The following is a 17,838-nucleotide window of genomic DNA, read 5'->3' as shown; positions in this document are numbered from 1 at the left end:
AGCTTCAATTTCTATTAAATTTTTTTGTCTTGATTTGATGAATTGTGCAGACAAACCTTAAATGTCACTTATGTAGGCGAGTGAACGGCGTCAGATCTTGTTCTCTAAAATAGAGATTCTAAAATCTCTATTGGCGACAAAACAATTACAATTTCGGAAAATGGATAGACCAGGAAACGAGTGAACACTAATACAGTACAGTAAAAGTGTGAATCCTGTTCGGTCTCTTGCAATCAACATCCCACGTACAGTAATGTTTATTTGTGCTGTTGAAGCTCAGAGACGCCGTACAGAAAAATTCAGCCTCTGTGCATTTTCAGTCATTGTAACCCAAACCGTAGTTTACATCAGGAAACGCTGAAACCCTGCACAGTCATACTGACAACATGCCTGAACATTTTGAGGGATGAACTGAGGATTTTGAGAAAATTACAGGTTTTTGCAAGGAATCTATTCTGTTGTGCTGTTTGTACACATTGTTTTGAGAAATGCTCTTATTGCTTTGCAGATATTACGGATGATTCCAGAAATGCAGAAATTTTACCGATACTGATAGCTGGGTTGGATTGTACTTACCGTTCACCAATGAATCGACCGATAGTTACTGGATTCTGGATTAAAAAACAAACAAAAATCCCCCATAAAATAGCACTGAACATGATTACAAAAATAAAAAAAAACAGTACTGAATCATAAAAACGTGCTGGCGTGTAAAAACGAACAGCACGTGGCGTCAGTGATTCGCCTCTAGAGGCCGCTCTCGTAATGACAGCAGACCTTTTCAGCTGCAACCCGGAAAAACCGTCGGTACGATATTTTCAATAAAATACCAGTGCCGATTATTCAGTAAAACCGATGAATCGGTCGACCTCTACTTTCCAGCACTTGTTGGAGCTCTGAAGGCTATACAGAATAATATTTACTACAAATGATTGTTTTTTTGTATGGGCAGGAAGCGGGCTACTCAGGGTGGAGTTTATTTTTTTTCAGAGTAACTTCAGGCACAGGTGTTTGAGCACCCATTCCCAAAGCGCCCTTTTTGAGCTGTGATGAAAATATTCAAGATTTATTAGTCTTCTTTTTTTTCCCAGCGAAGTCAGTCTTACCCTTTATAAAAGGCTGCAGTTTATTAAACATGTACATCACTCACACACCTAAATGCAGACCCACACACACACACACGCCTTTCCTCTATTGCAAATGTTACGATTCACTGAAAGCCAGCACTCAGTGTGTATAAACCCTGTCACATCCATAGCTGGTCAGACTTGGTGCGTACGAAATTCGTCACAATGCCCTTTAATGCTCCGCGGTTCTGAGAAATGCGTCCGTCTCGCGTCTTCGGCGAGAACTTCGCGGCAGTCAGAGTCTCAGGTAATCCTAGTAATAAATAAATAATAATAATTAAAAAACCCACAAACAAAGAAAAAATACAAACTCATGCTTTATAAAGGGCATCTTGGTCCCCTGGGTTACATGATTTTCTTCCCTTTCTCTTCTCCAGGCAGGGATTGTTTCGAGGAGCTTCCACAGTAGTCGTTATTATTATTATTATTATTATGAGTGTGTGGATGTGAAATGCATCAGAACGTAGGACTGGAAGAACTGAACCCATGGGTGATGGTGAACACAATCCAGATCACGACGATCACGACGATCCACAACGTCCTGGTTTCTCCCACTCCTGCTCTAGAGACGCTTCCGAGACGTTTAAGGAAGCGAACTGTAGCTCGAAAGGAACGGAATGAGAAACGTGCCACTACAATCAGAATTGATTTAAATTAAATAAAAATCGAATAAAATTTCTAATTCTGTGTGTGTGTGTAATTGCGTTTAATTGTAACACGGAGGATTTAACATTTTTGAACCTACGATGGCGTTTTATTGCTACATAAAGAAAATAATAAAAATAAAAAATAACGATTATGAGAATGAAGTTGTCACAATACGAGAATATTCTTGTAGCGCGACGACTTTAAAGTGGAAATCACGGGAATTTTCTTTTTCACGTTTAGAAACCAATTTAGAAACAGCAATTTCCTTTTTAATCCGTTTTGGAAAGGCTCGAGTGCCGGCATCCGAGGAAGGAGGTGAGATCATGCTATACGGAAAAAATGTATTTTAATATTGAAATGAAATGGAATTTCCCATCAAATGTCGTTTCGAAGGTGAAAAGCAAAACCCCGGAACCTCCGAAAACACGTGTAATGAGCTGAATAACGCCCGTGTCAATACCGTCGCCAACCGGACCACGAGTCTTAATGAACGAGTAAACTTTGTTATATTGATGATGGAAACCAGAGATAATATATATATATAAAACCGAAGACTCCGAGAATAAAGTCGTAGTGATATGTAAAAGTCGTAGGAATGCGAGAATAAAGTAGAAATTAGGGGAATATTCTTATAACGCTATGATTTCAAAGTCGAAATTACGAGAATAAAGTCGTAGCGGCAGTAATTCCATTCGGATTTTCCTAAATGAACTCCCAGAATTGTAGCAGCACATTTCTCGTTCCAAAACACAAAAGTCGCAGCGCTCGATTTGGTTTGGAGATCTCCAGGAACTGAGCGCGCCGAGATGAAAGCGTGATCCTCAGTACGTCTCAGAATCCGAGTCGTTAAATTCCTCGTCGTGGACCACGATTCCGTCTTCACGACCCAGACTGTTGAAGCTGCAGTAAGACGGGTGTCCGGAGCGCATCCCGGGTACAGGGTCGAAGGTCACTCCTTTGGAAGGGCTACAGTAATGGTTTATGGCGCTGAAGGTGAGCCCGGAAACGGTGCCCGTGCTGGCCGGGGAGACGGGCATCATGGTGGCCAGGATCAGCGCCAGGCAGTCGGCCACGTCTTTGTTCGGGGCACACGCTAAAGCTGGGGTGTAACCTGTATGACGAGATCAGGCCGGATTTAACGTTCCGAACGAGAGTTTTATAGTGTTAAAAAAAGAAAAAGAGATTGAATTACCATTTTCATCCACAGCCAGGACACTCGCGCCTTTACCCAGCAGCTCCTGCACTACGACCGCGAGTCCGTTACGGGCAGCGACGTGCAGCGGCCTGCGGAGTGACCAAACAAATAACCGCACGCTCAGCAAAAACACAACCAGTACCAGATAAAGGAGTAGAGAACATGGGACCTGATGTGATTTGCGAAAAGATAAAAGTATCAAAAAGTTTCGAGACTATGTTTGTAACGCTGACGTTACCGGTGACTAAACTTGGGGGTACGGGTGCATGCACGGGTACGACCTTGAGACGAAGCAACAGCCTTTACAGTGGAAAAGCCCATCATCTCCACGACCAAAATCTCTGCGATGCAGGTCCGCAGCTCGACCAAGTGCATGCTCATCGTCTAATTTCTATAATTGTGCATCGAGAATCCGTCCCCAGGGTCCACAGCGTCAATAGCGTGTTCTACCACTACCAAAAGCATCTCAGTGAGGACGTTCGGCAAAAGAGACCGGATCTGTCACGTGCTAGTCTCGAAACTTTCTTGATTCTGTAGAGCTGTTTGAGCGTGTGTGAGAACTGTACGTACGTCTGTAGAGCTGTGTTTGTCGCGTTGATCAGGTTCCGGTCTGAGACCTTCTCCAGAATTAACAAGGCACTGGTTTCATGGCCCTGCAAGAGAAACGCACACACCATAAACGTTTAACATCGGTATAAAATCGTGTTTGAGTGCAGTGTGTGTCAGTGACGGGTAATGCATTCCACACCTAGATCTTCAGTGGTGTCCTACCTGAACCGATCCACCTCTTTATACCATCATCATGACGCCACGGCTGCAGAAACCGTCAGCATTATAAAGAAATGCAGAATCATAGACACGAATCTTATACAGCTAGAATGAATGTCTAAAGCGAAGAACGCAATTCAATACGTCTCCTTTTACTGTAGCCACAGACCTTTCCTGATGGTCTCTTAAAAAGTCTGTAATATAAGTGTATCTGCGCACGAAACGGTTTCTTCAGCCGTCGTGGAATGAAAAAAGAAACCAGCTATTGCAGCTCGTGCAGTTTGCTACAGATGCGGTTTGCGAATTCTGACTAGTGAAAATGCAGACGTGATTGGACGCCTGCTGGATGGCCCTGGAGTCAGCAACTCGCCGTCTGATTGGTTAAAGCAACAGTCGCTTAACAACATGGAGTTTATGGTTAAAAAAAAAAAATATGACTGCTGAAATCTGATTGGTTAGAAAAGAATAGGCTATTGGGGATAATTGAATAAAAATTCATGGACAAAAATATATGAAACTGTAATTAAATCTGATAGGGTGTGTATTCTGTGTATTACCTTACTGCAGGCTAAATGTAGGGCCGTGTTCTTGTTTGCGTCCTGGAGCGTGAGGTCTGCCTTCGCTTTCGTCACCAGCACCTCTGCACATTACAGACGGATTTCAGATCTTACGCTCAGAAACAAAAAGGTCCCCGCATGCACACTGTGCAGACTAAAAGCCCACAACACCGCATCAGTCTTACCCACGGTGTTCGTCTGGCCGTTCTCGGCCGCCATCATGAGGGGTGTCTTGCCCAAAGCGTCGATGGCGTTCACCTGGGCGTTGTGCCCGAGAAGCAGCTGGAGACATTCCACGTGGTCCGTGTAGGCTGCGGCGTGCAGGGGCGTCCTGAGGGCAAACAGAGATGATAACCAATCAGATCAGTCGTGGGGAATTTACTCCAATAATAATAAAGGTACAAACAGAAACCCATTCATCATACACACTATAAGGTGGTACCAAAAAGTTCTGTAACACGAGATGTTTTTTTTTCGTATAGCAGAGGAAAACTGGTGTGATCAAACTGCTGCAGAAACCTTTCCTGACCTGGATTTGGAGTCGGTGGCGTTAACAATGGCAGGACCCAATGTGTCAATCAGCAGCTCAGCTGAACCTTCATTATCACTGATTCTGTTACAGGAGAGAGGAGAGAGAACCAGCTGTAAACACACACACACACACACACACACACACACACACACACACACACACACACACACACACACACACACACACACACACACACACACACACACACACACACACACACACACACACACACACACACACACACACACACCAAACATTTTCAGTGAATAATATGTAAACACAGCTTACACAGCACAATGAAGTGGACTGAAGGAGTTTCCCTCCATTCTGTGGAACACCTCCTGCTCTAACAGAGCCTCTACACATGTATCATGACCTGAGAAAGAAAGAAAGAAAGAAAGAAAGAAAGAAAGAAAGAAAGAAAGAAAGAAAGAAAGAAAGAAAGAAAGAAAGAAAAGAAAGTAAAAATATTTCATTATTTGTTTTTCTTTTCTTAAACAAACATGAATGGATGCAATGCGCATGAACAAATCTAAAACAAGACAGTGCTCTAAAAACATTTTAATCTCGAGTCCCACTTTCACGACAGCTTCACAATAGTTCACTAGTGTTTTGCAAATCCATATACACCAATCAGGCATAACATTATGACCACCTGCCTAATATTGTGTTGGTCCCCATTTTGCTGCTAAAATAGTCCTGATCCGATGAGCATTAACTTTGCCTGTTCCTTCCTTGGAGTACTTTTGATAGACACTGACCACTGCAGTCCAGGAACATCCTACAACAGCTGCAGTTTTGGGGACGCTCTGACCCAGACGTCTAGCCGTCACAATGACTCAAACTCGCTTGAATCGTCAACTTTGAGGTCAAGATGTTTACTTGCTGCCTAATAAATATATCCACTACCAGGTGGCATGATGAAGAGATAATCAGTGTTTTTCACTTTATTCATGTTATGTACCGTTGTAGCAGGCCCAGTGCAGTGCAGTGTATCCACAGCTATCCATGATGACTGGAACCGTGTTTTGGGAGTGTGCAGCCTGCAGCAGTGACCCCAGCACACCGATGTGACCGCACGCTGCGGCCAGGTGCATGGCTGTGCGCCCTCTGCTGTCCCGCACACACACACTGGCCCCGTGCTGCAACAGTGCCTCCACACATGCCTCGTGCCCAGTCACTGCCTGCACATAAACATACACAGCATACAAGATTAGGTGATGTCCTCCAGAATGAAAATACAAGTAATTGATTTCTTTTTTAAATCAGGTTTAAATCAGGGGTTTCCAAAATACGACCCCCCCCAACCACCACCACCACCACATTTGGAAAGGCCCTCTAAACAATGCCAGATGTGATTTTGAATGTTTTATTTATCTCATATCTGTTTTAGATAATAAAGGTTGGCTTTCAAACAAAAATTAGTTATTAATAGAGGTCGAGGCACCTGGAACTATCGACAAAAGTATAAACCGATAGTTTTTCCGCCTACCGATCTGCTGTTATTACGAGAGCGGCCTCTAGAGGTAAATCACTGATGCAACGTGCGGTTTGTTTTTAACAAGTGAGCTCTATAATATAGTTAATATTTATAATTTATTAATTATATTTATTAATTAATATATTCATGTTTATTTCCTTTAGCACATTTTTATGATCTTTTATCAACTTTAGCAAATTAAATTAAATTAATTGGTTGATTAATCAGTTATCAGCAAGAACGATCCAACCCATCTCTCGGTATTGGTAAAAAAATATTATTATTATTATTATTATTATTATCATTATTATTATTATTAAATGTACCCTAATTGTTAGATTCACCCACCAACCACACTCATAAGTATATAGGGGTTTTCATTTCAAAATCAGTGAATATGAAAAATTTTCTTCTAATAGTAGTGATGCTCTTTTAAAAGGTGATTTATCTCTTGATGCTCATTTGTCTGTACGGTGCAGAACAAAATAATAAACTAATCCTGCATTGGGAGGCATGAATACATTTTAAAAATCATAAAATCTCCACAATAATACTGGTAGGTACTCTGGGACGTGTCATTTTCTGTTACAGACCGAAAAGCCCCCTTAAAAGAAAGGAAACATTATGTGGCCCATGTGGGACCCCAGGTTTAAACTGATACATTATAAAGAAAACCATTCGAAGTACCACCACTTCATTACCTGCTTGATAGCAACACAATACTGACTGAGTATATCACCAGGAGGTTTCATATAAATATATCATAAAGGTACGCGTGTGCATGTATGACGTGTGTAACAGACCCCGCGGTGAAGGGCCGTCCTGGCCCACTTGTCCCGGGCTCCCACGTTGGCTCCTTTGCTGATCAGGAAGTAGACGCACTCCGTATGTCCGTTCAGGACCGCCAGCATGAGAGGGGTTCTGTTCGCAATCACAATCACGTCATCGGTCAGAATAAACATACGGAAAAACGATGCGCAATTCACACTGCTGCGAATCGACTTCGCGTCACTCACTGTCCGTTCCCGTCGTGGACGTCGACGGCTGACGGTGGGCCGGCGTTACTGATGAGGAGGCGGAGACATTCCGAGTGTCCGTTCATGGCTACAAAAAACATCCCCCCTTATTAGTATCCAATACATTCGTATCAACACCACAAACACACAGACAAAAACACAAACATAGAACTGATCAAATCTACAACAGCGGCAAATGCTGACTATGCCTGAGAGCAACACCTAATGCTGTGAAAAAGTATTTTTATTATTATTTTTTTTTTTTTACACTTTAACGATTCAGGTCATCAAACTAATTTGAATATTATGCAAAGATAACCCAGAGTTTTTAAATGATTTCTGCTCAATAAGGATCAGTTTATTACCTGTGTCTGAATTAAAACCATTCTACATTAAAACATTATATAAAAGATGTGTTAAGTTTCCCACCTGCAGCATGAATGGGAGTTCTTTTGTGTGTGTATTCCTTCAGCAGGATGGACGCTCCCTGGTTGATGAGCACATCCACACATTCCACATGGCCTTTAAAGGCAGCCAGGTCCAGTGGCGTGTGTCCCTGCACTGTCCGCACATCCAGGTCCAACAGGGACTGAACTAGCACCTCCAGAGCCTGATGGTGGCCGTGGTAAGCCTTGAATGCACAACAATTTTAGATTTTACGGATAGCGATAGCTAGGTTGGATTGTACTTGCCGATTAATCGAAAGGATTAAAACACAAAACACTCCATTGAAAATACTACTGAAATTTATTATTGTAAAAAAAAAAAAAAAAACAGCACTGAATCATGAAAATTAAATAAATATGAATATAATAACTATTAATAAATATAATTATATAAAAAATGCATTTAAAATGAAACAAAAAGCAACACAGTTACTTCCAAAATGATTAATAATAAAGAAAACCTTCAAAAACAACGCAAGCAGTGGCAGTGATTTGCCTCTAGAGGCCACTCTCGTACTGTATAATGCAGCCAGGAAAAACTATCAGTATGGATGCGTGAGCAGGTTTTTTTTGCAGATAGATCCGGGGATTTGTTATTGTTTCTCATCGTCTCATTAATGTAACTTCAATGAGGGAAAAACGCGTCCTCTGTGATTCCGACATGGGCTGGTTCGAGGATTTTATAAATTGTTGATCTGGGATCTAATGGTGCAGCTATCATATGAGAAGAACCAATGAAATGAGAAAAGTCAAAAGAAGAACTGTTTGAGCTGGGGTCAACAAGCAGAGTATCAAAAAAATATCAAAATCTCATGATCCCTCGTGTGATAGGTGTGGAGTTGTGGATCATACGCACATGTTTTGGTCATGCCCTAAGCTTGTTAATTTCTAGTCAAGTCAAGTCAAGTCAAGTTTATTTGTATAGCGCTTTTCACAACAGACATTGTCTCAAAGCAGCTTTACAGAAAACAACAGTGAAGGTGAATGGTGTGCGTTTGTCCCTGATGAGCAGCCGTGGCGACAGTGGCAAGGAAAAACTCCCTTAGATGATATGAGGAAGAAACCTTGAGAGGAACCAGACTCAAAGGGGAACCCATCCTCATATGGGTGACATCAAGAGTTTGGTCATAAATCTTTCAACAATACAATTTCTGGCAATTATTCTTTAATCCCAGGGTTTCTGTAACATGCATCCTTTTTCCCCCCTCAAATGTGGAATAAGATCCCTGAGCTAGATCTTTTATACATGTTAGAAAAAGGCCAAGTGGAAGCTTAGAGGTTAAAGCATTGAATTTTGGATCTGAAGGTTGTGAGTTCAATCCCAAGCTGCCATTCTTGGGTCCCTGAGCAAGGCCCTTAACCCCCATAGCTGCTCAGTTGTATAAATGAAATAAATGTTAGGAGCTCTGGATAAGGGCATCTGACAAATGCCATAAATGTCAAATGTAAAAAAAAACAACAAAAAAAAACATAGCTACAATTTTACTCACTGCTAAGTGTAAAGGGCTGATGGGAGCCTGGCCGTTGGTGTCATTCAAGATATCGTTCCCAGACGTCTCCATAAGCTGAGAACACACACACAAAGCATGTGGGAAATAAAACTACTTTAAAACCATTACAAAAAAAAACAACTGTAATAGATGACAGCCAATGAGCTCAAAACTCCACATGGGGGCACTGTAGTACAAATCTCTGTTGTACTGTCTAAAAAACAAATCGGTTCATGGCGGTCGGTGTGGGTATTATATTAATCTTGTAGTCGTTCCTGCGAATGGAAATGAATCTGAATAGCTTTCATACAAACTCACCACATCCAGCGGGGTTTCACTGGCAATCTGCAGGAACAGAAACATGGCTCAGTAAAACAGGATAAATAAAGCACTGTCTAGGTGTATGTGTGTGTGTGTGTGTGTGTGTGTGTGTGTGTGTGTTAGGGAAAGAGAAGTAAGAGTGAGTGGAAGAGATCGAGGCTGACCAGTTCGAGGCAGAGGCGGTGACCGTGGGCCGAGGCGTAGTGCACTGCATTGTAGCCCTGTTTGTCTCGGATCCCTGGATTGGCATCGTTACGCAATAAATACTCCAAGCACCTGCAATACACAACACACACACACACACACACACACACACACACACACACACACACACACAATAAAAGAATTAAATAAATGAATAAATGAAAAAAACAAAAAATCTGAATAATGAAGGGGGGAGGGGGGTCTTAATTTCCTTCTTTCCTTCCTTCCTTTAATCTTTTCTTTTTTCTTTCCTTCCTTCCTCCTTTCTTCTCTTTTCTTCCCTCCCTCTTATTTTCCTTCCTTCCTTATTTTCCTGCTCTCTCTCATTATTCCTTCCTCATTTCCTTCCTACTTTCTTTCCTCCTTTTGTTCCATCTCACTTTCCTTCCTTCCTTCTTACTGTTTTCTTCCCTGCTTCTCACTTTCCTTCCTTCCTTCCTTTTTACTGTTTTCTTCCCTGCTTCTCACTTTTCTTCCTTCCTTCTTTTTTCCCTTCTTTTCTCCCTTCTTTCTGTACATCAATCCATCCATCTAGTCCACCCAAATGAAGAATCAAGGACACCTCATCTCTCACTTGAACCCCTGAGTGTGTTATTCTCATTGTGTTGTCTCCACCACCTGCACCATAATCAGATCACGAGTCACTGAGGGGCGGCACTGATCCCTTTACTCTACTTATAATATTTTCCTTGTATTTTTCCTCTAATTAATAGTAATGATCATTTTTATCCATCAGAAACATTAAAACGTTAACATCATAAACACTGAATTGAAAAGATAAATCTCATATTAGGGACAACATTTAAAGGATAAAATCTTATTAAAAGCTGAACCACAGGCAGTACATTTCCTTTTGTGTGTGTGTGTGTGTGTGTGTGCGCGTGCACGTGTGTGTGCGTGCGTGTGTGTGTTCTTACTTGGCGTCGGTGTCTGAGGCAGCAGTGTAGTGCAGAGGGCTGCAGCCTCTCATGTCCGTGTCATTCACACTCGCCCCTGAGCCCACTAGTGCAAACAGGCACTGGTAATTACAGTTAGCGGCTGCATAGTGCAGTGGTGTCCTAAGCGCGCACAAACACACACACACACACACACACACACACACACACACACACACACACACACACACACACACACACAGAAATAAAATTACATTAATAAAAGTAACATCTAAATAGAAATTATCGCTTTCAGACAAAAGTGTCAACTGGAGGAGAGTCAGAGGTGGAGGAGAGTCAGAACTGGAAGAGAGTCAGAGGTGGAGGAGAGTCAGAACTGAAAGAGAGTCAGAACTGGAAGAGAGTCAGAAATGGAAAAGAATCAGAACTGGAAGAGAATCAGAACTGGAGGAGAGTCAGAACTGGAGGAGAGTCAGAACTGGAAAAGAATCAGAAATGGAAAAGAGTCAGAACTTGAAGAGAATCAGAAGTGGAGGAGAGTCAGAACTTGAAGAGAGTCAGAGGTGGAGGAGAGTCAGAACTGGAGGAGAGTCAGAACTGGAGGAGAGTCAGAAGTGGAAGAGAGTCAGAACTGGAGGAGAGAGAACTGGAGGAGAGTCAGAACTGGAAAAGAATCAGAAATGGAAAAGAGTCAGAAATGGAAAAGAGTCAGAACTTGAAGAGAGTCAGAAGTGGAGGAGAGTCAGAACTTGAAGAGAGTCAGAGGTGGAGGAGAGTCAGAAGTGGAAGAGAGTCAGAACTGGAGGAGAGTCAGAACTGGAGAAGAGTCAGAAGTGGAGGAGAGTCAGAACTGGAGGAGAGTCAGAAATGTAAGTACCAGTGGACACAACTCAGTCCTACACTCACCTTCCGAAACTGTCCTTCCGGTTGAAGTCAGCTCCGGTGTTCAGCAACAGATTTAAACAGTCCAGATTTCTTTACAATTCAGAGAGACAAAGAGATTAAATTAATCCGAGCTGAACCTCAATGAGCATCAATCACATTTATCCTTGCTGCTGTAGAAGAGAAATTTCCCCTTATCTTATCTTATCTTATGATGAACACAGGACGTGATCAGAGTCAGTGACGGAACTCACCCCCCAGCTGCCGCCGCATGCAAACACGTCCTGCCAAAGTCGTCAGGAGCGTCCACATTGAAACCTGAGGCGACACGGAAACAGCATGTGGAAGTCAAATACGAACGGGATACACACCGAAAGCCTTGATCACACACGCACACACTGTACACCCGGAGTGGCAGACTCACCGGAGGACAGAAGTTTCCGGCAGCAGTCAGGGAAGCCACTTAGGGCGGCGAGGTGAAGAGGAAACATGCCGTGGACGCCGCGTCTACACAGGAGACACGACAAGTCATCTTCAACTCAGAACATTCTCACTGAGCTGTCTGATCATATATCAGACAAATCATATTTTATACAACAGTAACACTAACAACAGGATGGATGGATGGATGGATGGATGGATGGATGGATGGATGGATGGATGGATGGATGGATGGATGGATGGATGGATGGATGGATGGATGGATGGATGGATGGATGGATGGATGGATGGATGGATGGATGGATGGATAGATAGATAGATAGATAGATAGATAGATAGATAGATAGATAGATAGATAGATAGATAGATAGATAGATAGATAGATAGATAGATAGATAGATAGAGACATTTAGACAGAAATTATAGCAGAAAATGAAAAAGAAAAGCATGAGATCATAAAAAAATTTTTTATCCCGCACACACACACACACACACACACACACCCACCCACCCACCCAAACACAGAGATAGAGAGAACACTGTATCAGGAACAGTATCTGCTCACCTGCTCTGTAATACTGAACTGAAATACCCACTCTTTACCAGCGTGATGAAAAGAAACACATCTCAGAAATACATTACGTTTGAAGCTTTAAATCTCCGACAGTTTGGTAGATAAATTAGATAAAGTCTTGTTTCTGCTTGTTACAAAACCAAACTGGACATTTCCCTCCAGAGAAGTAAAACCCTGCTGAGTCGACTCGGTATTAAATATCTGTTTGGATGTTTACCCACTCACTTGGCTACGTCAGCGCCGTTGCCGATGAGGGTGTTGATGAGGAGCTCGTGACCGTACCGAGCTGCTATGTGCAGGGGCGAGTTTCTGTTCTTGTCTTCGGAGTCGATCTCGGCTCCTGTTAACACGAGATCCACAGCTCAGTTCACACACTGACCTCAGCAAACAGAAAGGTAGAAGAAAACCACAAGCAGCCAGGAGACCCACCGTTCTGAATGACAGCCTGAGATCTGGAGAACCTGCCGTGAATGGCGGCCATGTGGAGCGGCGTCTTCCCATCCTTGCTCTGTTCAAAAACATAAAGCAGGAAAAAAGGTTCACATGATTTTCACTGAACATTTATAAGACATTATAAGCGTGTTTACATCATACAGGAGTTAAATACAGCACTGAAAAGACCTTATAGACCCTGTACACACATACAGAATAAATAGATAGATAGATAGATAGATAGATAGATAGATAGATAGATAGATAGATAGATAGATAGATAGATAGATAGATAGACAGACAGACAGACAGACAGACAGACAGACAGACAGACAGACAGACAGAGTCTTGCCTGTGATAACTCTGTGTGTGTGTGTGTGTGTGTGTATTCCCCCAGTGTATCACTCAGGGTATAATGTGTCCAGTGCCCTGGAAGCTTAAGATTCAGTCACAATGAATGAATCAGAACATTTATTATGAACAAAATGATCAATATCACGATACGAATTACATCAGAAACCATATGGAAAGGAACGGAATGGCGACGGTTTTGGAACACACACACACACACACACACACACACACACACACACACACACACACACACACACACACACACACACACACACACACACACACACACACACACACACACACACACACACACACACACACACACACACACACACACACACCAGATTGTTCCCTGTGGCATTTTCCCCCACATTCTGTTACTCCGGGAGTCTAGTATGTGGGTCAGTATGCCCCCCCCGAGCCTTTGCCAGTCAGTCACACATTCCGGCTACATTATAAACGAGGCCTGCTCTCTGGGAACAACGTTATATTCACTGAAAACCGGTGGACGCACACTATTTGTGCATCAGGGACAAAAAGTGTACTATCAAACGAGACTCCTGAGCCAGTTGGCACACCTGCACATCTGCCTTTTTCCCTCCGATTGGAAATTTCTGTTTAGCTACATTTTCCCATGTGCCTTTTTCCCACTGTCTAATAAAGTGAATACACACATAGACCTCCAATTTCATTTCTTGATGGACTACATAACAAGGTGTTCTTTAATCAAACAAATCAATTGATTTAGCTTTAATTTCATTTCAGAACCCGCGGCAGGCTCTACATTTCATATTGTTTCTCTCGGGTGCGCTGCTACTAATCTCTCTTTATGTTCGAGTTTCTATCCAATCTGATTTCACCAGTCACATCACATGTCGCCGGAGTCAAAGGGATCTGCGTTGAGCCCCTAAAATAAGCACTGCGCATGCCTGTAGTTTAAAGTACAATCTGTTGGTAAAGGCTGTTGCTTTACCCAATCAGATTGCGAGTTTGAGACACCGGAGTCATCTAGCAGGCATCCAATAACGTCACTATGCTCTTTTTCCCGCCAATAAATGACTGACTTTCCAATAAGAAGGTCTTCCACGATAAACACGCTCGGATCTATAATCTGTCCAGATGTGTGCGTGAAATCAATAAAAAAAAAAAAAGGTGGACACTCGCCTTGATGTTGACGTCGGCTCCGTTACCCACTAGCAGTTCCAGACACAGCGCCCCCTGGCGCGAGGCAGCGGTAAAGTGCAGCGGTGCAAAGCCCTTCTCGTTCACCTGGTTGACGTTAGCACCTGACTCGATCAACTCGTTCACTACCACGTCCTGACCGTTGTAGCACGCCACGTGCAGCGGAGTGTTTCCGTATGCGTTCGGTTCGTTTATCTAGGAGAAACGAGAGACACGTGAGGCGAGAGAGTAAGGACGGTTTTAAGGACAACGTTAACGTGCAAATCAGGATTAGGGCTGCGAAATTCCGGGAATTTTTAAAGCCGGAAACTTTCTACAGGAATTAACAGGAATTCATAGGAATAAACTGTGAATTTACAAAATTGCAGGTTGAACTAAGGAACTAGGAACTTAAATGCCGGATCCTTTTTTGAAACTTCCAGATTTAATGTAATTTCAGTTGAATGCACATGCACACAGCACACTTACTGCAGGGCTGCTGAGGCCACGCCCCCTACATGCACCGTGCATTTTCTACAAAATAAATAGCAAAATTATACTAACAATTAAATCAAAGTAAAAAAAAAAAAAACGATATGTCAGTTTATGACCAAACAAAGCATTTATAGTTATGTTTGTATATCATACAGTTTATATACATTTCCACAAATTTCGACTTAATTCCCACTAATTCCTGGCAAGTTTACAACTTTCGTAATATTTCCAAAATTACCCAGTTTCCAGGAATCTAACGTTTTATTTTATTTTATTTTTAAAACACTATTTAGGGCTATTGGGTGAATTCTCCAGAAGGGATCAAACATACCTCGACGCCCAGATCCAGCAGGTATTTCACCACCCCGATCATCCCGCTTGAGGCGGCAGCGTGTAGCGGCGTGTAGCCCTTCTTGTCCTTACACACCACCTCGGCGCCTTGAGACACCAACAAGCGCACCACCTCCATATGACCTAAGAAGGGAAGGGAGAAAAAAAAAAATACAACCGCAAAGAATGAACAAAGGAACAAAAAACAATGAGAGAACAAAGCAAGGTTTTGTATAGAGCAGCCACGGGCTGACAGAGAGCACCAGAGCCGAGCTCCGAATTCTCATTAGCCTGAAGTGCCTCAGTCTCAGGGAAATCTAGGGCATAAGACGCAGTGCTGAGTAATGAAGCGGAGCTGATATAGTGATTCCTGCTGGGACATACCCATATACGCAGCCCAGTGGAGAGCTCTCCGATCCTTCTTATCGAACACGTTGATGTTGGCTCCTCTGGACAGCAGAAGCTTCACCATCTACAACAAGCCACACGTTAGAACCGTGACTAGGATTTACTTTAAATGTTGGACATCGTTCTGAAGTTCTGTGTGTGAATATTGGATGCATCAATAAAGAAGCTAGAGCTGGATTTATTTGCCTCATTTTGAAATGTAATATAGAAATATTATTATTATATTAAAAACACTTCGCTCTGCTAAATCGCACCAGGGATACACCAGGGGTCCCTGATCACCGAGCCGCGGACCAGGACCAGGACCAGGACCAGGACCAGGCCGCACATAAGAGATATACAAACGTTTCCCATTTTATTTTATTTCCAGTTTTATAGATTTTTGCACATTTTAAAAGATTTCCTCACACTGATTCGGCATTATGGTGAATTTATGACAAAAATAAAATTGGTATAGGAAAGTAAAATTTGTTGAGTCTCCGCCTCGCACTCTGAGCGCAGTGTCTGTTTTTTTTGTTCTTGTTATTAAACTTGAAAACAAACACAACAACGCTACAGGAAATACGATTTGTAGTGCTCTGTAAAACGCAGATTTTGTTTTGCACATGAATGAGTGAATGAATAAATGGGGGGGGAGGGGTCTAACAAATGTAGACTATTGCATAAAATTTTTCAATTGATACAATTTTATTTAATCAATTTGATTTGTGACGATTTAATCGATTACTCAATTCGATCAATAAAAAAGTGTATTGCATTTATTTGATTTACTACATTTTATTTTAATAAAAACATCATAAAATTTGTAAAAAATTTAAAACATTATTTTATATATTATTCAACCAAGCAGGCATGTGATTTAAAATTGTTTTAAAAATGTAAACAAACGCTAACGATAATAAACTGCGTTAATACAAAAACTACTCTATTGTGCAGAGCAGTATTGTAGTATTGTATAGTATAGTATAGTAATGTATTGTGCGCTGCGGGACCTCGAGGTGTCCGCTGAAGGCAGCGTGGTGCAGGGCGGCGCGTCCGGCGCGGTCCGAGACGTTCACGTTGCTGAGCAGGGGGACGAGCGCCTCGGCGCAGCCCACCGCTCTGTTAGACGCCGCCACATGCAGCGGGGTCTGCCAGTTCTTATCGCGAGCGTTCACATCTGCCGAGTGTTTCAGCAGCACCTGAACGGCCTCCTACATGCACAAACACATGAAGACGGGGTGAATAGTGGCGCGTGTACAGCTCGTTTTGCACGTGTGTGTGTGTCCTTGTGGAGTGAAATGTGATACCTCACTGCAGGAGGCAACAGCACGGTGAAGAGGGGTCAGCCACTTGTTATCCTTGGCATTCACTCTCGCGCCTGTAGAGAGAAAAAGAGATGAAATAGGTGTCGATAAATCGTGAATGTAACGTAACAATGGGTTCATATGTGCACCAGAGAAATCGTTGCATAACAAATGCTCCGGAGACATGTTTAAAAACCGACTCGTGTGAAAATTAAAATAGCACAACTGCACCTGCTGGTGTTCATCAATCTCTCATAACAGTGTCCCCCCCCCTCCAGAATGCTAGTTACTACTCCAGGAGATCATCTGTGTGTGTGTGTGTATGAATAGGTTCTTATGGAAGGCCATGTTCTACCTGACAGAATGAGAAGCTCAATGATCTCAGCATCACCCAAGTAGGCTGCAGCGTGGAGGGGAGTCCTCTTCTCATTATCCTAGAAACAGCAGCAAAAGTACAACAACAACAGCGTGACTTCTTTAACACTTTAGTTTAGTTTAGTGGTGCAACAATCCTTCATAAGGAATCATTTTAGTACAGGGATTTCTGTACAGCGCACATGTGTACCCAATGCAATCCTTGTTTTACCAAAGTTAAAATCAAGAACATTAAGTGGCGGACTTTGAGCCCGGGTATCACTATTCGATCCAGCAATAAATTAATTCTTTATTTAAACAAAGCAGGCGTTTTATTTTCAAATTGTTGCAAAAAAAAATAAAAAATTCCCAATGTTGTATATATAAAAATATAAATAAATAAAGCGCTACTTCAGAAGACTTGGCAACTCATCCTGGCGT

General features: G+C 42.4%; 1 protein-coding gene across 2 annotated transcripts in view; it reads right to left on the bottom strand.

The window, feature by feature from the left end:
* Positions 1 to 1,036: 1,036 nt before the first annotated feature.
* Positions 1,037 to 17,838, bottom strand: part of ankrd28a (ankyrin repeat domain 28a) — a 37,957-nt gene continuing 21,155 nt past the window's right edge. For both annotated transcript variants that reach the window (XM_083523548.1, XM_083523547.1), the window contains exons 3-28: positions 17,399 to 17,477; positions 17,047 to 17,117; positions 16,750 to 16,950; positions 15,734 to 15,821; positions 15,351 to 15,493; positions 14,528 to 14,740; positions 13,007 to 13,085; positions 12,803 to 12,917; positions 11,987 to 12,069; positions 11,817 to 11,880; positions 11,587 to 11,655; positions 10,702 to 10,842; positions 9,745 to 9,856; positions 9,578 to 9,604; positions 9,260 to 9,334; positions 7,753 to 7,954; positions 7,324 to 7,411; positions 7,111 to 7,228; positions 5,792 to 6,011; positions 5,116 to 5,203; positions 4,825 to 4,908; positions 4,481 to 4,626; positions 4,296 to 4,378; positions 3,541 to 3,623; positions 2,968 to 3,059; positions 1,037 to 2,886 (exon numbers count right to left, since the gene is read on the bottom strand). In XM_083523548.1, the coding sequence (XP_083379674.1) occupies positions 2,597 to 2,886; positions 2,968 to 3,059; positions 3,541 to 3,623; positions 4,296 to 4,378; positions 4,481 to 4,626; positions 4,825 to 4,908; positions 5,116 to 5,203; positions 5,792 to 6,011; positions 7,111 to 7,228; positions 7,324 to 7,411; positions 7,753 to 7,954; positions 9,260 to 9,334; positions 9,578 to 9,604; positions 9,745 to 9,856; positions 10,702 to 10,842; positions 11,587 to 11,655; positions 11,817 to 11,880; positions 11,987 to 12,069; positions 12,803 to 12,917; positions 13,007 to 13,085; positions 14,528 to 14,740; positions 15,351 to 15,493; positions 15,734 to 15,821; positions 16,750 to 16,950; positions 17,047 to 17,117; positions 17,399 to 17,477 (3,054 nt within the window). In that variant the 3' untranslated portion in view covers positions 1,037 to 2,596. The remainder of the gene's footprint in view (positions 2,887 to 2,967; positions 3,060 to 3,540; positions 3,624 to 4,295; positions 4,379 to 4,480; positions 4,627 to 4,824; positions 4,909 to 5,115; positions 5,204 to 5,791; positions 6,012 to 7,110; positions 7,229 to 7,323; positions 7,412 to 7,752; positions 7,955 to 9,259; positions 9,335 to 9,577; positions 9,605 to 9,744; positions 9,857 to 10,701; positions 10,843 to 11,586; positions 11,656 to 11,816; positions 11,881 to 11,986; positions 12,070 to 12,802; positions 12,918 to 13,006; positions 13,086 to 14,527; positions 14,741 to 15,350; positions 15,494 to 15,733; positions 15,822 to 16,749; positions 16,951 to 17,046; positions 17,118 to 17,398; positions 17,478 to 17,838) is intronic.

Source organism: Silurus aristotelis, assembly GCF_946808225.1.
Source record: "Silurus aristotelis genome assembly, chromosome: 21".
NCBI lineage: Eukaryota > Metazoa > Chordata > Actinopteri > Siluriformes > Siluridae > Silurus > Silurus aristotelis.
Note: the sequence above shows the minus strand (reverse complement) of the source record. Positions and strands in the feature narration are given on the sequence as shown.